The sequence below is a fragment of the Calidris pugnax genome, unplaced genomic scaffold (assembly GCF_001431845.1).
Source record: "Calidris pugnax isolate Ruff unplaced genomic scaffold, ASM143184v1 scaffold1, whole genome shotgun sequence".
NCBI classification, from domain to species: Eukaryota; Metazoa; Chordata; class Aves; order Charadriiformes; family Scolopacidae; genus Calidris; species Calidris pugnax.
This window is the reverse complement of record NW_015090800.1, coordinates 9566128-9587957: the sequence shown is the minus strand read 5'-3', so window position 1 is coordinate 9587957 and position 21830 is coordinate 9566128. Positions and strand designations below refer to the sequence as shown.

General features: G+C 49.8%; 1 protein-coding gene across 1 annotated transcript in view; it reads right to left on the bottom strand.

The window, feature by feature from the left end:
- Positions 1-537: 537 nt before the first annotated feature.
- Positions 538-21830, bottom strand: part of DENND2A (DENN/MADD domain containing 2A) — a 40780-nt gene continuing 19487 nt past the window's right edge. Inside the window, exons 9-20 of the mRNA XM_014937450.1 lie at positions 20586-20773; positions 19796-19905; positions 19515-19584; positions 18806-18883; positions 18163-18303; positions 16054-16202; positions 7501-7678; positions 6668-6709; positions 4566-4683; positions 3702-3941; positions 2170-2256; positions 538-1243 (exon numbers count right to left, since the gene is read on the bottom strand). Coding sequence (XP_014792936.1) covers positions 1212-1243; positions 2170-2256; positions 3702-3941; positions 4566-4683; positions 6668-6709; positions 7501-7678; positions 16054-16202; positions 18163-18303; positions 18806-18883; positions 19515-19584; positions 19796-19905; positions 20586-20773 — 1433 coding nt within the window. The 3' untranslated portion in view covers positions 538-1211. The remainder of the gene's footprint in view (positions 1244-2169; positions 2257-3701; positions 3942-4565; positions 4684-6667; positions 6710-7500; positions 7679-16053; positions 16203-18162; positions 18304-18805; positions 18884-19514; positions 19585-19795; positions 19906-20585; positions 20774-21830) is intronic.

The following is a 21830-nucleotide window of genomic DNA, read 5'->3' as shown; positions in this document are numbered from 1 at the left end:
CTTCACTTTGCTGCCCTCTGGCTTCCTCTCTGAAGAGCAGAGACCCAAGGATGCTCCAGCTGCTCTTGACTCTGCCCTCGCAAGTGGGACAGGGGAAACAGCTTTTGCACCAGCTGGAAAAGAGCCCTCACCCCCCCTCAACCTCCTTGTGCCTCCCCTGACACCTCCCCACCTCTCCTCCCCACCAAGAAAGGCAGAGGAGAGCCGAGCAGGAAGGGAACAATGGCAGGTCCTACCTCCTCCCCACCCAGGAGCTCCAAAGGCAGCAGCAGGCATGCTCCCCTTGCCTGCTTCCTACTGCACCCCTGGCAGCAACACCTGAGATGGGAGACGAGAGCCCATCTCACCTTCAAGACCCAGGTTCCTCTTCGGGCTTGTCCTGCAAGCAGCCAGGCAAGGGAACGAGGCCACCTGAGCTGCAAGGCTCACAGGGAAGCCAAGGACTTTGGCCAAACCAATGGCTCAGCTGCTAAATGTCCTCTCCAGCCGGTGGGCAGACACAGCTCACCCCCTTCCCCAAAACACCAAGGGTCCGCATGACTTTTACACCACTCGCTTTTAATTACACTGCGTAAGGAAAGGTCTCTCCTGGTGCCAGGACCCCCTGGCACAGCCACCCGGGGAGCTGACGGGCCCATCGAGTCCTCAGTAGGTTTAGTGGTTCCCCCTCACCCCTCTCCCTCGCTCGGAAGCACCTCCTGGGTCAGTCCACATGGTCCCTGCAGCCCTCAGCGTCCTCGCTTCGCAGAGACCTGTTTCCATACATCTCTGTTCCTCCCCTCCTCCGTGCCCGAGCTTTGCCTTCTCCATCCCGTGCGAGTCCCACTTCGGCCTCCCATGGCACCAGGTGGAGAGGGGACAAGGGCAAGAGTCTCATCGGTTAATAATTGTTCTAACCCCAAATATAAATAGAAAAAAATACAACAAAACGAAGAATGGACTAGCTAAGAGATCCGATCCGCTGGGATGCCTGCAACGTGCTAGTGCAGAGAGTTCAGAGAGTGCTTGGTCCAGTGCATGGTACTGTAGATATCCAGAAACCTGTCCCGGCAGCCCCGCGGCCACCAGCTCTTCCTGCGGCACCACGCGGCCGTGCCCGAGGCTGCTGGCTCCTGGGAGCAGGCCCCAGGGGAACGGTTGATAATAGTCTGGTTGGTTGCTGGTAAATGGGAAAGCCATTCTCTTCCGTGGAACGGGGACGTGCTTCGCTCTTACTTTTTGTGGAGGAATTTCATTTTGCTGCCTGGAGAGACAGAGAGAGGGAAATGGACTCCCCACAGCAACAGGCAAACCAGGCGTCGCTCTCCCCACCACCACCAGCCAAGGAAGCCTATGTAGATAATCCCCCCTGCCACCAGTCCCGGGTCCTTATCCACCTACCCCTGACCTGCAAAGCTCAAGTAGGTGCCTGCAGAGCAGGTCATAGCTCTGCCCACCCCTGGGAGCAGAGCTACAGGCTGGGACCCTGCAACCCCCCAGGCACACGTCCCAGAGCCCAGTAGCCCAGCGTTACTGGAAGGTGAACGTATTACTGGTCTCCCCCGGGCAGAGCGTGTGTGGGTAAGAGGCAGGGCACACCGGCCTCACAGACACTGCTGCTCTTAAACCACCATGAAAAGACAAGAGGGCTGGGGACGTCATCTGAACAGAAGATCAAACTTAGCCGTGATGTCCAATGACTTATCAAGGACTCCCAATGTCACTCTGGAGCTCTCGTCTAGCCCCACTTGCACTGGAATGGATTCAGCCTTAGGATACTCCTGAGCAATTCCCACAACAATCCCAAAAGGCAAACTTGAAGGCCATGGAGCCTGTGTCACTCTCCCCATCAGGAACTGCAGCCACCACCCCCAAGTCACTGGTTGCTCAACTGCCTCCTCAGACCTGCCCCTATCCTTTGGAAAGCACAGACATAGCTCATGGCCCAAACTTTGGTTGCCCACCAGCCTCCAGGCAAGTGGCAGACCGGGGGTCAGAGCCAACAGGGCGCCAGAGCAGGGATACACGGCCAGGCACCGATCACTCAGGGCTTGGAGCACCGCTCTGCAGGAAGCCACATGCAGCCACTAGCAGAGTCCTGCCACCCTTCAGCAGCTTCTCTGCTGCCAAACCTGAGGCAACAAGAAGCCCAAGCCTCCTGAGAAGCCAAGGTTTTTGCTGGTTCCTTACCTAGGCCTTTCAGGAACCTATTGACTCCACTTTGCTCCCCGCTGGGAAGTGTTTCCAGGTACTCCTGAGCCCGTACCTCAAAGAGACCTGTGGAAAGAAAGAAGTCAACAACTCAGAGACCTGCATCTGTTTAGCCTGGAGAAGAGAAAACTGAGAGGGGGATCTCATCAGTGCTTATAAATATCTAAAGACTGGGTGTCAAGAGGACTCTTTTCAGTGGTGCCTGGTGACAAGACAAGGGGCAACAGGCACAAGCTGGAACACAGGAAATTCCACCTCTTTACTTCTTTACTTTGAGGGTGACAGAGGCTGCCCAGAGAGGTTGTGGAGTCTCCTTCTCTGGAAACATTCAAAGCCCACCTGGATGTGTTCCTGTCCAACCTGCTCTAGGGGAACCTGCTTTAGCAGGGGGCTTGGACTAGATGATCTCCAAAAGTCCCTTCCAACCTCTACCATTCTGTGATTCTATTTTGTTTCCCTATAAATAAAAGTAAGAAGGCCCATCTGAAAGTATACTGTTCTGGCTCACTGATAAACTGTTGCACAGGAAAGGGAAAAACTCACCCCACCTCCTCCACCAGGTGAGCCCCGATCTGGGACAGGAGCTTTGGTCTGTGGCTGTAGGGCTCCCAGCGAAGAAGCCAGCTACCACCTCCTCCACTGTAAGGCCAACTGAGCTTTAGCACCTCACACAGGGAAAGACAAACCCTCTCTTCATTCCGCTATGAACACAGCTAAGTCCAGAAAGTGAGATCATCTGGGGAACCATCACACAGGATTTACCACGCTGCAAAACCTCTTTTACTCAGACACCTATTCAAGTGTCTACTGCTCACTGGTGAGGAAATGGCTAAAGCAGCACCGAGCAGCAGCAGGGATGAGAAACTTCAGCTCCCAGTAGAGCCCCTCAGGAGTGTGGGATAACAGGAGTGAAACAACAGAAGCAGCTCTGGGAAGGACATGAGCATCCACATTTTCTACTAGCCAAAACAGCCATAACCAATCCAGCCAGTTCTTCCTCTAAACACAAGGAACTGCAAGAATAAGCATTGTTCCAGCAGTGTACCCCTTCTGTGACAGTCCTGACGGGAACTCAACATGGAATGAAGAGGCACACACATGGAGGATACTGCTTATGTCCCTTACTGCAGCAGTGAAGGGTATCTGTAACCCCAACCTCAACCAGAAACTACCAGATCACGCCCAAAAAGCCCTGTTCTCCAGCAGCCATTTTCCATGCACTGTGCAAACACTATGTCTCGCTACACCCCTGTGAGGCGACGTGCCCCTTTGGGAAGATACGGAAGCAGAGACAAAAAAATCACTGAGTGAGTCCCTGAAGGCCACACAGGGGTGTCAGAACAAACCATAAGCCTGCACTAGTGCTTCCCTGCCACCTCCCTCGTGGTGTCCCTGCACGGACACTGCAGCCCCCAGCCACATTGCTGGGGATGGGGCTGGTGAGCATCTCCTGGCTCTCGTGGGAGCAACAGCAGTTTCCACGACTGCAGAGCCCAGGCAGAGCCCCTCACCTCTGACCCCCTGCTTCCGCAGCTCCCGCTCCTGAATGAAGCCCCCGAACATCTGCGTCTCCATGAAGACCTCCAGGAAGCGCCGGAGGCTTTTGGAGGAGACGGACTTGCGGAAAGCTTCGCGCTGCAGGGTCCGCTCCTCTCGCTCGGTGGGGGTCAGGAAGAGGGAGTAGTGGCCCACGATCTCCACAAAGAAACGGACAAAGGCCTCGGACACCACCTCGTTCAAAGGGCTGGTCTCTAAGGGGAAAAGAAAGAGGCAGCAGTGAGGACAGTGCTGTAAGAATGTGCTTGGAAAAGCTCTGGGCACAAACTCCATGGCTTTTTTAAGATCTGGCCTGAGCAGAAACAGATGCTCAAGAGAGACAGCATCCTAAGAAGCACTTGCCATGGAAGAGGACTGGGCTGCTGCTACCTTGAAAACCACCAGCTTTGTCTCGGCTCCCCTGCGACCAGGAGATGCCCCCCCAAAGAGCCCAGTCACCTGTGAGCTGCACGGCCACCCTCTGAGACTGCAGCTCTGTGGGGGGACTGTACCCCAGAGGAGCCTGCATCACTCGCAGGGTCAGCAGCAGACAGAGGCCCGTGGGACACCCCTCTCCCCCCCAGAAGGAATACAGGTGTTCTCTGGAGCCACAAGGGAAGACAGACAGAGCCAGGAAGGGACAAGTACTGTTTCTCTTCACACAAAGAGAATTGTTCCCAATGCAACGAATATTTAACACAGTTTCAACTAAAATCCTCACCTACCTCCAATTTCTGTGGTGTTAAATTCAATACAAGCTTAGTTTTCCCCCAAGAAGCGACAGGAGAAAAAGAGGCAGGAAGAGACGTGGTTTTAAGCTGAAAGGCACTGTGCTTTACCCTGCTTGCCATTGACAGGGCCCTCCTCCTTGTCGCTCGCCAGCTCGTTCCTCTGCTCCAGAATGTGCTCTAGGGCAGCCTGCAGCTTGCGGGGCAGGATGGAGTCCTCGTCTTCCATCTGCAAAACAGAGCCACCTCCTCAGGGCCTGGGGCCTGGACACGGCCAGACCTTGCCCTCCTCCTCAGCAGCTCCTATCCCATCCCTAGCACGGCAGGGGGAGCACTGAAAATGAACTGTGAGGAGAGGAAGAGGGAGAACTCGTAATCCCCTTGGCACGCTCCCAGCACCTCCCAGTGCAGGACTATCCAGAAGCGCGCGAGAGGAAAGAGAAAGGGGGTGTCTTGTCCCCAATATTCTCCTTTGGGGAAGAATTTCAGGTGTCCAACCCGAGAGGCTACCGGGCAGGGCTCAAGAGTGGCCCCACCGTCTGCCTGCGAGCCCTTGCACCACCATGAAGAGGAACGTATCTGAACAATGCTGGCATGCAGCCAGGTGAGCACAACCCCCTGCTCAGCTCCCATCCTGCTACGGAGGCGTAATCGGTTCTCCTAGACCAAGAGACTGCTGGTGACCAGGTGGGAGCTCCTACTGGCCCTGCCTGAGATGGCGTGATTTAGCTTGACCCTCCAGAAGAGAGGTGCAAGGTAAAGCACTTCCCTGCAGCTCAGGCAGCTGCCAAGAGACAACTGCACGTCAATGTAGTGGCCTTCAGCCACACGCCACCCGCTGTGGCAGGAGGTGTGCTCGTCCCGTCCCACCTGCAGGACCTGAGGCACATCACAGACCCATGCAGCCAGCACTGCTCAGTGATCTGCTGAAGAGCTCGGGGACAAAACTAGCGTCCCAGGCCAGAAGCACGGTCATTCATCTACCCTCTTCCCTTCAGTATCTCGCTCCTCCTCCCCACAACAAAGGGAAGCAAAAATCAGCAGGTGATCTCATCTGCAGAGCCAATGCTGGGTTCCTGGTTACCAGCTCCCTCCTTGTGACCCGTCCAGCACAAGGAGTGAGGAATCACAAGCTCCTCAGGCAGGAAGGGATTTGAAGGTTCCCTGCCCCGCTGAGGGCCAGGTATGTGACAGCAGCAGGGCTTACAGACAAGGGCTGGAAGAGCCCATGCTGCTCCCAGAAGACAGTGCTAAACCCAAGCTTTCCAGCTCTGCCCTCAGCCTTACAGGATGCCACTTCAGGACCTGCAGTGCTCAAAGGCCACCATAGAATCATAGAATCATAGAATCGTCTAGGTTGGAAGAGACCCTTGGGATCATCGAGTCCAACCATCTACCCTACTCTACAAAGTCCTCCCCTACACCATGTCCCTTAGCACTGCATCTAAACGGCCCTTAAACACAGCCAGGGATGGTGACTCCACCACCTCCCTGGGCAGCCTGTTCCACTGCCCTATCACTCTTTCGGTGAAAAATTCTTTCCTAATGTTCAATCTAAACCTACCCTGTTGGAGCTTGAAGCCATTCCCTCTCGTTCTGTCACTAATTACCTGTGAGAAGAGACCAGCACCAACCTCTCTAGAGTGTCCTTTCACGTAGTTGTAGAGGGTGATGAGGTCTCCCCTCAGCCTCCTCTTCCTCATACTAAACAGTCCCAACTCCCTCAGCCGCTCCTCATACGATTTGTTTTCCAGCCCCCTCACCAGCTTCGTCGCCCTCCTCTGCACTCGCTCCAGCACCTCGATATCTCTCTTGGATTGAGGTGCCCAGAACTGGACACAATACTCGAGGTGTGGCCTCACCAGTGCTGAGTACAGGGGCACAATCACCTCCCTACTTCTGCTGGTCACACTATTTCTAATACCAGCCAGAATGCCATTGGCTTTCTTGGCCACCATTTCCTCTTTTTAAAAAAAAAAAAACAAAGAGAGAGAGAGAGATAACACACAGTGATTCAGTCCTCAACAGCTGTGGTTCGGGACTCTCACATGACATAGGTATACAGCAACCTCTAACACCGCCAACCACAAACCCTGCCTCGGGTTGTGTGTGGTGTAAGCGATCCCACCCAGGCGGGTCACAAACACAGATGGGGGTAAGGTGTGGTGGAAGAAGGGGACAGAAAACCAAGGATATGAAATAGCTCCGCTCACCTGCCTCAGAAACCGGTTATTTACAAGGTCAACAACGAGGACCTAAGAAGGAGAGAGCAAGAATAAAAAGGGGTAGGTCATTATTTCCGTCATTGGAGTGTATCTTGATCTGTAACTGCTCTGGAGGAAATGCCTTGGCCCTGCCCCTGCTCCTCCTACCCACCACCGCAGCTGGAGCAGCCAAGAGCGGAGCCCTTGTTGTGGCTTTCTAACGATGTCACCACAAACCACAGAACAGCTTGGACAGCAGGAGACCGTGCTCCAAGCCCGTCCTGCTGCTCCTCACCGCCCCGTCGGGGTCAGAGCTCCAGCTTTTCTCCCCATGCGCTGCACCGCTGTCCCCTGGGTGGGCAGGGAGGGGAATGACTCCCAGACCACTCTCAGCCTTGCTGCATTCACCCTTGTGCACCATGAAGCTGGTTCTTAACTATTTATTCCTTTCCTTAGGCACCTCTGTGTTAATTAGAGGGGTAGCTATCCTGGCCAATTGGTAGAATTATACCTCAAGCCTGGCAGACTTTGCACTTAGCCCCTAGACAGCCCTCTGCAGGAACCACCAGAAACTTCAATAAAATCATCTCCTGCCCCCAGCAGCCCCACGGTGGGAGATCCCAGCCCCACACCTTCCCTGCGGACACAGACCTCTGTCTCCCCAGGGGACGTCCACCTCCTCCCTCACCCCACGCTTGCAGGAGCCAGAGGACGAGAGCTCAGCTCCTTCATGCTGCCAGCTGCTAAGGCAGCCTCTCAAGGGCAACCTTTTTAGGAGAGAAGACAACTCATCCCACTAGAAGCAACCAAGAGCAAGGCCCCGGTGTGGGTGCGTGGCTCACCTCCTCCACCGGGAGCTCCTTCAGGCGGGGCAGGGAGCTGGAGAGCAGGCCGATGAGGAAGGGGGTGGGTGAGCACACGATGTCGATCATGGAAGGCGGCAGGACGGGGATGTAGGTGTGCTGCCAGGTGAAGGGGTACAGGAGGGCCACCGTGGCGTGGCAACACTTGGAGAGAGTGCTGGAAGATGAAACACAACCAAAGGCGATGGCTGGTCAGTCAGAAGATCAGCGGTGCTTCCTAGAAATCAGGGCTCTTTCCATTGTTCCCTGATTGATCTTTGTAATTATCAAGTTTCTGCAATTCCCAGATTTCTGACCCCATTTTTCAGCTTCAGGAGCAATGACTTGAGATAGGAGCCTGGGTTATGAAATGATCCTGGCCCACACACATGTGAAAAGAGCTGGGTCACAGAATCACAGAATCGCCTAGGTTGGAAGGGACCTTTAAGATCATCTAGTCCAACCATTAAAAAAAAAAAAAAAAACAAACCAAAAAAACCCCCACTAACCAATCAAAACACACACACCAACACTAAATCATATTCCCAAGCACCATGTCAACTCGTCTTTTGAATATCTCCAGTGATGGTGCCTCAACCGCTTCCCTGGGCAGCCCATTCCAATGCCTGATAACCCTTTCAGTGAAAAAACTTTTCCTAATATCCAGCCTGAACCTCCCCTGGCGCAACTTGAGGCCATCTCCTCTTGTCCTGTCTCCTGTGACTTGGGAGAAAAGACCAACCCCCATCTCTCTACACCCTCCTTTCAGGTAGTTGTAGAGAGTGATAAGGTCTCCCCTCAGCCTCCTTTTCTCCAGACTGAACAACCCCAGCTCCCTCAGATGCTCCTCATAAGACTTACTCTCCAGACCCCTCACCAGCTTCGTTGCCCTGCTCTGGACCCGCTCCAGCACCCCAATGTCTTTTTTGTGGTAAGGGGCCCAAAACTGGACACAGCACTCGAGGTGAGGCCTCACCAGTGCTGAGTACAGGGGGAAGATCACCTCTCGGGTCCTACTCACCACGCTGTTCCTGATACAGGCCAGGATGCTGTTGGGTCCCACTGAATCCAGCATTTAGTGCCTCTGATGGGGAACATCAGACAGACATGGGGTCTTCCATGCCACCACCTCTCATTATAGGAAGGAGTTTATTCCCCCGCAGAGTGCCTCTGCGGCTGTTCCCATGGTAAAGCCACAGGGCTGGATGCACAGGAGCTATACTGTCCAGCACAGATCACACACAGCCATGGGGCGCAGAAGCCATGTCCACCACTACAGCAGCTGTCTGTGGGGCTGCACTGTGGCCCGTTTACTGCTGGCCATACCCTTGGCCTCAGCCAGACAGCCTGCTCGGACGCTCTGGCAACTCCCTGGGCACAACCTGCAGCCACAAAGTCCCCAGGTGTTCCTGCAGGTCATTCTAGCTATGGTCAACCCATGCTTTGCTTTTGGGCAGCCCTTAGCAGGAGTAACTGCATGCCATTGGCATGCTTTTGTATTGCATGCCGGAGCACAGGGGAAGGAGGAAGGCAGCCGTTTCCAGCCGAGGCTATCCAGGCACCCCACAGCCTGTGGATCCTGCCAAGGCTACTCTGAACCACGGGAGAGTGAAACCCCTGGAGGGGCGCACACGGCCGGCCCCTGCGGGACGCTGCCTGCGGCTCACGGGACCACAGCCTTCCTCTTCCCCCTTCCAACACCACCAGCAGCTCAGCGGTAAGCGCCTTTGCTGACAACTTCCAAGAGGGTCTGCCCAGAAACCCCACCAGCTCTCTGGCTGGAGGCAGGCAGGGACTGCAGTCAGACACAGCACAGCTTGCCGCAGGGCACACCAGTTACTCATCCGTTCTGGGTCTGGAAGCATTTGTATGCATCAAGGGAGGGGGAAGGCTCGCCGCTCTAAACCCTGTACATCACGTCATTTTGTTTTACTAGAGTCCAGGACTCGAAATGCTGGAGGAGGGGAGGGAGGCTGGTGCGGCCGGGGGGAGTCACGTCGCCGAGGAAGGGCGCCCAGCTGGCTCCTGTTAAACTCCACGGGGGAATTTACACTCAGCATCCCGGATCTGGCAGCTTACGGCTGACTTGAGAGGGAAGGGGTTTGATGGGTGTGGGCTCACGCTCGCTCTGAAAAGCGAAGCCTGCTTTCCCTTCCCCGCACCCCCCCAGCTCCAGCTGAGCCGGGTGGATTTGAATCCCTGTGCTGTGACACTAACACACGCCGAGCGGCATGGCGGCCGGGCTGTACAGCTGGCTGGCCTTCAGCAGAGAAGTTCAGTTTAGCAGAACACAGTTATGGTTGCTGGGACATCACCAGAGCGACCCCGTGAAGAAATCAGGCAGTTAAACACGCGTTAAACACAGGACACTTTTTGAAGATAAGTAAATCCCCGGGGAGAGGCTGCAATCTGCTTAGAGTGAGAGTTTTATCTAGGACTGCAACAGGCAGGGCACTTGGGAGGGATGGCTGGGATGTGTGCACTGACAAAGTCTCTTCATAAGATGGGGACAATTTCCTGTCCCTGCACTCTCAGAGGCTTGTCTTTTCTTAAGGGGACACTCCATAAAAACAGAGGAGGACCCTTCAGAGGCTGTGTCACAGACCGGTAGCGTTAAGCCTTTAGATGGTAAAAACTCCCTCAGTTCCACATCCTTCTTTAGGAAGGTCTTAGAGTATCCTCCTCCCTTCTCTGCCTTCATTCCTCCCTCTGTCGCTGCTTTCAAGCCAGGCCTGCCCTCAACAGCAAGCCCATGTCTTGCTGTGTCTACCACACACACAAGGTAGAAAATGAATCTGAAACAAAATGAAAATAATGGCAAAACACAGAGCTAGTAAGGAACACTTACAAAAAAACAAAACCAAACCAAAACCACCCAGAAAAAATGTGGGAACAATATCAGAGCAGATCATTTCTCTTGTATCTTTCATACAAGTTGATCTTGAAAGGAAGAACTGCCACAAAAGTGCATGTGCCATCTTAGAAGTGCACCCCAAGTTAATGAGATCCTTTAAAAACTGCCTCCTCTGAGGTGGTGTTACTCGTACCCCATACATTGCAGGCCACGGTAGCAGCCCCAAAAGCAGGGACTTTCCTTCCCCTCCATTACTGCAGAGCATATTTTCCACTCCCCAATTTCTGACTGATAACAGCCCCAGTAATAACAGTGGTGGCATCTCGGAGAAAGCTGGAAGAACTCCTCCTGTCATCACTTGTGCGCAGCACTGTGGCATTGCCCCTAGACCACCACCATTGGTCTTCCTCTTTTTCAAGAGAGGTTGAAGGTGAAAATGTCTCACCTTTGTCACAAATTTGTGGTCCTGGAGGCACATCCAACTTTTCCTGCCTAAAGACTGGAAGTGCCTTTAGAGACAGCACTTGAAAACCAAGGGAAAGGATCTCTGTGATTGCAGGTAACTCCACAGAAGAACAGTGAGCAGCTGAAGCACATGGTTATTTATGGCATGGTGAGATATTACGGCATGCTGTCTCCTGCTATATTTATGGTGCTTCGTTCTTCCCTCAACCCTGCTCTCAAGTCCCAGCGAGTACACATGGTACGTGAGAGATTAAGTGGGAGGAAAGATGGCTGAGGTCCAGCTAGTGGAAGTCACAGAGCTGTGTAAGTCTGAAATTGTATGCACCACACAGTGGGAAGTAAAGATAGCTTCCCCTTCCACCCTTCCATCTGTGATTGCCTCATTGCCTCCAGGATGAATCCTAGGGATCTCTGCTCTGAAAGATTTCTAGCTGTGGAAGACATTTACAGGGGACAATACTGATAGGACTGAGGTGTGTGAGCCTCCTTTGGAGGCAGAGCAGTTCAGAGATGGACACAGAAGAAGTAACACTGACGTGGCTCTTCCACATCTGATTCAGTGAGACTTGCTCTGCAGATAGTCTTAGGGAACTGCAGCTTGCCAGGAGCCCAGCAGAACCTCGGTTCTTTGGAATGACTCAAGCCTAAGCTCCCTCCTTCTCTCATACAGCACTGCAACAAGCAGGGAAGGACTGCTGATTCACACCACAGCTACTGAGCCCTGCAAAAGAATCCAGTATGATATATAAAAGAATCCAGATCAATAAATTCCTTTTATGCCATCTGTGTGACCATGTGCTCTTCAGCCAGCAGTGATGGAGGAGACTGCCTGAACTACACTACAGTCATAACACAGGAGGTACCCCTCTGTGTACAAGGTGGACATGGCCACTGATGTTCTGGGCACTGCTCAAGCTGGATCGTAGAAGCATAGAATTATTAGAGCTGGAAGGGACCTTAAAGAACATCTAGGTCCAAACCCCCTGCCATGGTCATGGACACCTCCCACTAGACCAGGTTGCTCAAAGCCCCATCCAGCCTGGCCTGGAACACCTCCAGGGATGGGAACCCACAACTTCCCTGGGCAACGTGTTCCAGTGCCTCACCACCCTCACAATAAAGAATTTCTTCCTAATATCTAATCTAAATCTATCCTCTCTCAGTTTAAAACCATTACCCGTGGTCCTACTGCTACACCCCCTCATTAAAAGTCCCTCCCCATCTCTCCTGTAGCCCCTTCAGGTACTGGAAGGCTGTTATAAGGTCTCTCTGGAGCCTCTTCTTCTCCAGGCTGAACAATCCCAACTCTCTCCACCTGTCTTCATAGGAGAGGTGCTCCAGCCCTCTGATTGATTCTCTTTATGGCTCTCCTCTGGACTCAATCCAACAGATCCATGTCCTTCCTGCGCTGAGGACTCCCAAACTGGACACAGTACTCCAGGTGAAGTCTCACCAGAGCAGAGCAGAGGGGTGGCCACAAAAAGAGGATGCCTCTTTCTGTGAGATATGCATGGCCCTTAACTGACCAAACTGCTGAAAATATGCTGGCATTTGACAGTTTAAGACGGTTTGATTACGTGGGTTTTTTTTTTTCCTTTTTTATAAGCTCTGCTACAATAGGATTCATTTTACAAACACTTTTGGATTTCTGACAGTGTCACATCTGGATTTACTTATGATGGATCACAGATCTGGTTTACAACATTTAACAGGCGCAGGAGCCTCCAAACTGTGCCCCGTGACTTTGCGCAGCGTTGCTGCAAATCCCCCCAGGATGATGCCAAGTTCCACCAGCTGTGGGGATCGTTACTGTCCGCCACCGACGTGGCAGGTTAGTGCAGGTGAAGAAGCAAAGCGTTAGGATGCTATTATCTGACATCCAAACTTCATCACTGGGTTTCTTCTCTCTAACCACAATGCAAAAAGAAGAAATCTGGGAGGCTGGGAGTCACAATCCCAGATTTGTTTTTGTGGTACATGGAAAAGGCTTCTTTTTGATGATTAATTACCTTCTGCTGGGGATGACCACATTTAAAGTGTCTACTCTAATTCTTTCAGATCTGCCTTTGATAACAATGACCACTTTGCATTGTTGACACAGCTGTGGTTTCTGGCAGGGATAGGGGCTTGAGTTGGTGAGATCCACAACAGGCTTTTGAGGAGATCTGGAAAAACAGTGCCTTGATTTTAAGCCCATTTAAGTTTTCCTGATTTAAACGGCCCTCTGAATCTAACACATCTTCCCCTCAGCTATAAGTACCTTGTGAAATCAGGCCATTTTAAATCGTGCCAGGCAGCATCACTTGGAAACAAAAGCAGCTCTCGCATTGCAGTGTCCAACCCGTGCCACGGCCTCCGCTGCCCCAGGACTACACAGCACAGGAGTGAACAAAAGCTACAGAACTCTACAGAGACCAACATAGTTTTACCAAAGTCATTCTCCTGGGTTGCGAAGCAATGTATATGCCAGTTTCCATAGCGACAGAGGGGATTAAAAAAAAAAAAAAAAAAGAAACCCACCCAAAAACTAATAAACCAAATTCTTTCCTTTTCCGCTGCCAAGCTTTGGATTGACAGGTCTTTAAAAAATACTCAATGTTCATTCTAAAGATGGAAAAGACAAAGTATTTCACTTGCTGTACACTTGTTAGATGCATTTTTTGGCTCAGCTTGAAAACATTTCACAGTTCACACAGTATTTGGCAAGAGACCTTCCAGTTTTCTTTTCCCACAGACTTATTTTATAGCAATTAAAAGATGTAAATAAATTGCATACATCGTTTTCTCTGTCACTCATACCCAGCCACACCTTAAATACATGCACAGATAGTTATTGATAGTGCCCACATGAAGAACTGTGAAGATGAATAATAAACATAATTTATTGTGCATCTTTCACCATGTCACCTGCACTCTCCCCGTTAATCCATCTCAGCTGGATTATTTCTAGCATTCCTAACCTCTGAGCAGTTTCCAACAGCTGCTTTTATCGTTTTTTTTTTTTCTCTTAAGCTATTGCCGAAAAGTGGGTTTTTTTTTCTTTCCCCTGAAATAGCCATTTTCACTCCTAAAGTAAATGCTACTCAATATTCATTGAGTTCAATGTGTTCTTGGTCCCAGGAAAAGTATCATTTGGACAGAAGTTCCTGTATCTTACAATACCATCAGCTTTCAAAACATGAAATTTCCACCAACAAGTAGAAGAGACTGTTGACCTTATGAAAGGCTCACCAGTCCAGTGCACTCAAGTCACTGGACTGGATCAAAATACAACACTTTACTTAATTTTGAGGGTTATTTTCTTTGTTTTCTGTTTTTCAAGCCTTTATAGTCTTTGGGGTCATTTTCAGTTTTTTCCTCCACAAAACCGAGCCAGAGAAACTTCGTATTTAGTTACAGGAAAAGAGAAAGACTCTTCTGAAATTTCTCAGAGCAAGGTCTTCTCAGAAACATCAAATATTAAAGGTCTTGTAGAAAGTTGGCAAATCTACGGCAAATATTTGAATCTGAGCCCTGTGGCCTAAGAGACCCTGGATCTTTAAAACGTGACAATTCTTTTCTTCACAGGAGAAAGCTGTTAATGGTATATTTAAAATTTTTAGAAACTATGATTCTGCAGCTCTCTCTCATTCTCTTCTACAGGCCCGGGCAGCTAGATTCATTTCTAAGGACCCTGGGTATACTGGCAAAAGACATGGGGGGGGGGGGGGGAAATCACCAAAACCCATCGATGTACCTTGAATTAGAGATATTCTGTAACACACACCAGAATATGTGGTAGTGTGCTGTCATATAAAAATGGGTAGGAAAAGATTTGGTAAATAAAGGTTCATTCTAAAGTGATGCTTTGAAAAAAGGGGGGAAAAAAAAAAGTTCCCTAACATTTGATTTTAAAAAATAGGAAACAAAAAGTTCCCTACCATTTACTCTTACCTCCCCCAGCCCTCTGTGTAGTCATTAAAATGTCATCTGTGTCCTTAACAGATTTTCTCAAATGTAAAATTTGTCCTACAGAGGCAGTGAAAAACCTTTGAAAACAAAGCCTGTCATCATAAATTCTCACATGAATCATATATGCTACATAGAGATAGAGCGTTTGGATGAATTATCTCATTTTCAATGCAAATCTGAACACTCTGCATGAAATGTGTGGCTTAGGTATCCAGAACACTACACATCCACACTCATAAAGCATCAGAGATTATAAAGAGGCAAATCTTCCCCTCCCTGACCCAAGGCAGCTGCTAAAACCTGCAAGCAGCCAGTGTTGCCTGGATGCTACAGCTTCCTTCTCTCCAGCCTTTCCATTCCTGTGATGAGGTTGCCTGAGCTCTGCCCGCAGAGAGCCCTGGATCCCTGCAGGAGGAATTTTTCCCTGAACTTTCCCGTAAGAAGGGGCCTCCCCATCCTTTGCCCCAGCGCTCAGTCCCAGAGGTGCAGCCTGCTGGCTGGAAGTTGTGAAAACAGACAGCTTAGGGGCATTGGACACTCCTGAAACCTGAGCGTGCTCCTAAGTGTCATTACTCATCCAGGCAGCTTTTCTTTCCCCGGCCTTGGCGAACTCTCCTCCCTGAATCCTCAAGTGCTTCAAGGGCTGGAGAGCTGCCAGCCACCAGCTGCACAAGACCTTAAAGAAACCTGGGCCCATTTTTGCAATTTAGGAGAGCAAACAAAAAAAAATTAAGAAAAGCAAATCGAGCAGATTCAAAATAGAAGGGGGAAGTCCTCTGTCTCATTTCCCTTCACTGCATCCTTGACTTTCATCTCCCAAAAGAAAAAAAAGTCTTTAGAAAGCAATAGTAAAATACAGGCTGAAGATTTAAGAAGATGCAACATCAGGGAACAACCCAGAAGAGATGGTGATCTCTGCCCAAGGCTTGATCCTTGGATACTCCAGCACAGCTCAGCGGAGAACGCTGCAGCATCACAGAGCAAAAGGAGGGGTTGAATTTATTTAGCACCAGGCCTCTGCTCTGAAACCATGTGGAGGAAAGGGAATTTGGTTCTCCTTGGGGGCGAGATGCAACATGCTTTTTGTGAGCTGCAAAGCAAAATTATGGTGCGTGGCCTGAGCTCCCTGCTCCTGGGAAATACAGCCCTACTCACATCAGGTAAGAAGTCGGAAAGGAACAGAGAAGAAAAAAAGAGCAAGGTAGAGTAAGATCAGTCACTGTAGTCTTCTCAAGCCCTCCTTCCTTGGTGGCATTTTGTTTAAGGAAATGCAAGAGGGTTACCTGAGCTTGTCTGCGATAAAGATCACCCTCCTTTCCAGAAGCAGGGAGGCAAAGACTCTGCTCAGGTGCCGCACGCTGAGGGATGTGAACAAGGACTCGAAATCAACATGCTCAAGCCTGGAGTCAAGAGGCCGCCGCAGCTCGATGACCTGGTGGAGACAAAAAGGCCACAGGTCAGCTCTCGTTGTCCACCCGTACTGCGGCAAGAATGGACATCCAATGAGCACTACTGATAGTGCTGGTGAACACTGCACAGCGTTAAGCCCTCACTCTTTCTTTGTGTTACCTCCCACAAATGCTTCTTCCAGATGAAACTGAAGACAAGCCAGAGTCCACCCCAGTGGGCACAGCATGAGACCAACCACAAGTTCTCTCCCCACTGGACTGAGGACAGGGAGCTCTTCATAAGGAGAAAAACTAGTCTGTGTCCCGCTAGGAGTGGTTTCCAGGCTTTCTGGCATACAAGCAGCAGAATAGCATGGAGCCTTTCAAATTTGCACTCTTAATTTTTACAGTTACGAATTATTAATTTTTTTTTACTGCAAGAATCTGGGTGCCTAACCTACTGACTATAAATTTTTTATATTAGTTACAGAAAAGAGCAGCTTATGGGCATTTTTCTTTGTTCCTATCTACTTAAATAACGCCTGTCACAGCACCTTAGCACTTCATACTCCTTATCTAAGACAGATGCTTATCTAAATTGTTTTTGAAAGCCTCTGACACTGCACGTTTCATAAATCCCATAAGAAAATTACTCTAGTTCTGAACTATCCTTACCAACACCAAGCCTGCAGCTGAAAGTTGTCAGGGGCAAATTACTTCAACTGCTTGTTGTCTTCCTCCCGGTACACACTCAGAACAACTGGTCACCTTCCTCTCTGTAGGAAACTTCTTGTCTATTGGAAGGTTACTATCACATGTCCTCCTTTGTCCTTTGTTTTCTACATTAAGAAAACAATTTTCTCAAGCTTTGCCTGTACTTTCTAAACCACTTAGTAAGTGGAACTACTGTTCTGGGGCTTTCACCTAGTGTTTGCATTTTTTGGAAAATGATATTTTAATATTAAATTTCCACCAATGCTGGAAAGCAGAAAAATTGGCTTTATTTATTATTCATCCCTTCACTTCCTTTCCCAATTCACAGAATCACGCAGAATGATATGGGGTTGGAAGGGACCTCTGGAGATCATCTAGTCCAACCCCACTGCCAAAAAATTTCCCTTCTGATTCTGAAGTCACTGAAGTCCCCATGCCATCCCCTCTTGTGCCCTATTTTACTCCCTAACTTCCCCACACACCCCTTGAAGATCATAGAATGGTTTGGGTTGAAAGGGACCTTAAAGACCCTCTAGTTTCAAAACCCCTGCCATGGGCAAGGACATCTCCCACTAGACCAGGTTGCTCAAAGCTCCATGCAGCATGGTCTTGAACACCTCCAGGGATGGGGCCTCAACAACTTCTCTGGGCAACCCATTCCAGTGCCTCACCACCCTCAGAGTAAAGAATTTCTTCCTGATATCTAATCTAAATCTCTATTTAATAGTTTAAAACTATTACTCTTCATCCTATCACTACACTCCCTGATGAAGAGTCCCTCCCCATCTCTCCTGTAGCCCCCTTTAAGTACTGGAAGGCTGCTATAACGTCTCCCCAGAGCTTTCTCCTCTCCAGGCTGAACAACCCCATCTCTCTCAGCCTGTCTTCATAGGAGAAGGGCTCCAGCCCTCTGAACATCTTCGTGGCCCTCCTCTGGACCTGTTCCAACAGGTCCATGTCCTTCTTATATTGGGAGCCCCAGAGCCGGACACAGTAACTCCAGAAGGAGTGTCACCAGAGCAGAGGGGCAGAATCACCTCCCTTGACCTGCTGGTCACACTTCTTTTGATGCAGCCCAGGATACAGCTGGCTTTCTGGGCTGTAAGCACCCATTGCTGGCTTGAGTTGAGCTTCTCATTCACCAACAGCCCCAAGTCCTTCTCCTCAGGGCTGCTCTCAATCCATTCTTTACCCTGTATTTGTGCTTGGGATTGCCCAAGATCCCCAGAGCTATATCACAGTCTCCCACAGCTGCCAAAGTCTCCCTTCTCTCTACAATGGTGTCTTTACCTCTGTTCCTGAGCCTGGCAAGAAGTTCTTGACTGTAATTGTCCGGCCCAAAGCTGGGAAAGGTGCCTCCATGACACTCCTCATGAGAGGCTGCACCAAGGCAGGGGAAATGCCCCGTCTCTTCTCAACTTCATCCAAGATCTGAAAAAAGAAAAGGATGAAGACACAAAAACATGTAAATCAAGAAGAGGGATGTAACACCAGGAATAAAGTGCATTCTTTCTACATTCTCTCCTTAGCCCAGCATCAACACGGAGCCTTGAATCATAAGGAAGAAGGTAAAAGCTGCAATTGAAGACCCTTCATTTCCTTCAGCAAGAGAAACCCAGCTACATTGAGGTCAACAGAAAGCTTACAATTTGCAAACTCCCTACCACCCTCAGAGTGAGGACCCTAGCTTTTAATCTTTCAATGCTTGTGTTCTGGTAGTTCTGCTGGAGCAACAAAGCCACAGCTGACAATCCATTTTTACTTTTAACTGTGTTTTTGCTAGGTTCTGGTATTAGCATGTGGTTGCCTTGCCAACACATTTCAGGCCCTTTCTTCAGCCATCAGCTTCCCTGATCCCCATTCTTCTGGTGTTGGCCTCCCTTTCAGGTCCCTCTTGGCCTACAGCACAAATTCCCTCTCTCTCCAACCTCACCTTAGAGAAGAGATTGAAGCATCCAAGGCGACTCACAATGCAGTAAACTTCTGGGAGACGCTTCCCTTTCCCACTGGGCTTTCAAGACAAACACAAATACACACACAAAAAACACCAAGAAAATGTCAGTTATAACTACCACAGAGACAGAGTGACTGGTCTCTTAGTTCTGCAGCTCACTGGCTGGTTCAGAAACTGGCAGACAGTTGACAGCACACTGCTGATGGCAATACCTTAAGTCTGGCTCAAACCCTGGTACGGTAGAAACAGCAGGGAGAAATGGGCACATCCACAGTATGATCCCAACCTTCCTAAGTCAAATGATTAAGGCAGGGCAGACTGCTTTACAGAGACAACTCTGAGCCTACAGGACCAGCACAGGCTTAGACAACTGTTTAGTAGCCATCTAAACCCAAGGGAGTCAAACCCTGTCTTCAGCTCAGTGGTGAAACAACGGTCCATGGTCATAATGTTAAGCACTGATGCAAGGCAAAGGTACAAGAGCTCTGCCTGGAGTGGAGGATGGTGCTTAGACAGGGACTTTGGCACTGAGCAAAGCAGAAAAGAGCAAAGCTGCTCTGCTGCCGCTCGCTCTTTCCACACTGAAAGAGAAGAGCAGCAGCTTTCCACTTTCCAGAACGGGTGCCAGTAAAACCAACCCCACAAAAAAGCTTCATCTCTAGAAAAATAAAAACCCAGGCATAATTACCAGCAGCCTCCTACAGTATCCAAATCTCCTGCTTCCATCTTCCCCTGTCAGGACAAATGAGAACGTCTCACTGCAGAAAGAGAAAACAGAATGACAAGTTACCCGTCATCCACATTGAAAGTCTCTGACATTCAAAACCAAGAAGCCCACAATACTTTTGCATTTCCAATACAGCCCTCTCAGGGCTCTGCCCAATCTTCTACCATAACAGCTCTCATATTTAATTAGCTGGATACATAAATTTGTTTCTCATGAATCAGGACACAAAGTAAAGTCTTTACCTGGCAAACTGATGGATGGGGGCCCAGTCCTTTGCATCAGGGAAGCAAAACTGGGGAATAGCTTTCAACTGATCTTCTGCCTCACGCATGAATTTGAATGAGCGTTCAAGCTAGCAGAACAGAGAGAAGGAATGTTTCCAATTAGTCATGTGGGGATGGAATGACTTCAAATATTTTGCCTGTGACAAATGAAGAGGTGATGACAGAGGCTAAGCTTCTGCCTGGAAGATATTAAAATTTCTGTGATTCTGGCTCACCTAATCTTTAGATATCTTAAAGTAACTCTGTACCCCCAATTCCACCAAGCCCAGCATCTGCAGCACCTGCCCCTGCTATATTGTGGCTCCAGTCTGGGACACACCTTCCAGCAAGGGGCAAGAGAACTAAAGTCTGAGGGGAGCTCTCGTTACATACATTTACAAACACACTGTCACACTGGCTCTGTGTTTCTCCCATTCCTCGCTCCCCATTTTGAGCTAGACTACTGGTGAAAGCTGTGCCTTCCCTTTAAGAACACGCGTCTTCCCCCAAGTGTCAGTTTTCTTTAAAGAGAAGAGGGGGAGAAAGGGAATAGCTACATAAAAGTCATAGCCAAAGGAAGCAAAAGACCTAAATTAGCTGCTTCTTCACCAGTGAGGAATACCACGACTGCAGCTCCTCTGTCTTCAGTCTCACTGAACACTGGCATAGCAGAGGGTTACTGATATAACGAGGAGTCAACAGAGGAGCTGTGCAAGCACACCATGCAACCTGAGACATGTCAGCCAGACCTTCCCGACAGGCACCGCACCTTCAACGGGAACTGTTGGGTAACCTCGGGGACGTAGGCAGCCCCAGCCTGCTTCTTGTGCAGTGACACCACGACGAAGTACTCAAACAGCTGCCTCTCTTGATATTCAATCAAGTCCCGTTCCAAGGTTTGGTACCGTGGGGTTTGCTTCAGGCGAGATTTCACATGTACCAGGCGCTGGCTGTGAGCTACGACGAAAAAGATGAGAGAACATGACTTTGTTTAGCTCTTTGCACAGAGCACCAACAATGCTTCCCAGAGACTTACAGATAAACTCGAAACAACCTCACTGCATTTACTTTGTCAGTGGCTGAGTAAGAGGCGGGAACCATTTGGAAGCTGCACTTTAAATATTGAGAGAGACAGGACCTAATCTTGTGAGTGCCATCACCCTTGAAAGGCTTTGGCAGCAGAAGCATTTCATGGATAGCTTTTACAGCTGAAGACAACCCAAACTGAGATCCATATGGGACATGGCGTAACAGATAATGTCTAGGCATTCATCCTAGCATTCATTTATGCGTCTTTCAAAGCCAGGACAGTTAGGTGATTGATCCCCTTTGTTCAGAGGAGGCCGTGGGTAGCAATCCCCACAGTTTTACAAGACCAGCACTTGGGTCAGGCTACGGCTCCACTGGCTGAGTAACACTGGGGACTCCCAGCTTCAGTAACGCAGGCTGGGCTGCAGGCCAACAACAAAAAAAAACGGGAAAGAGGTGCAAATGAAAAAGGCTGGCTCATGCCAGTCCTTCCCGTGCCTAAAATTAATCTCTCAGGACCGTGTTTCTACAAGTTCACCCAAGACAATGGGAAAACAAGAAAAACTGCCAAGCAAGCTGTAACTGCAACACACGAGCTGTGGGACAATAAACATTCCAGCATGGAAAGTAATGAAAAGCTGCCTGCTGAGAAGAGACCAGATGAGATTCCCTAAGACCACCCCCCTGCTTTGTTTTACAGTCTCATCCCAAATTAAATCTCCATGATGTCTCCCTTACCCCTACTACAAAAGAAAGAAAGAATTAACTACAAGCAGACACTACAGCACATTCTCCCAACTGTGCTTTTTGTGAATGCGGGTGGCAACGTAACGTTTTGACAGAAACAACAATCGCAGGGATACTGCAGGAACTCCAAATACAGATGTCTGCTTGGGAGAGAGGGCTTCCCAAGACATGGTATATATTTTGGGACAGACCATTGACCTTTTGTCAGGTAAAATCGTCCCACTCGTGGACTATTCCA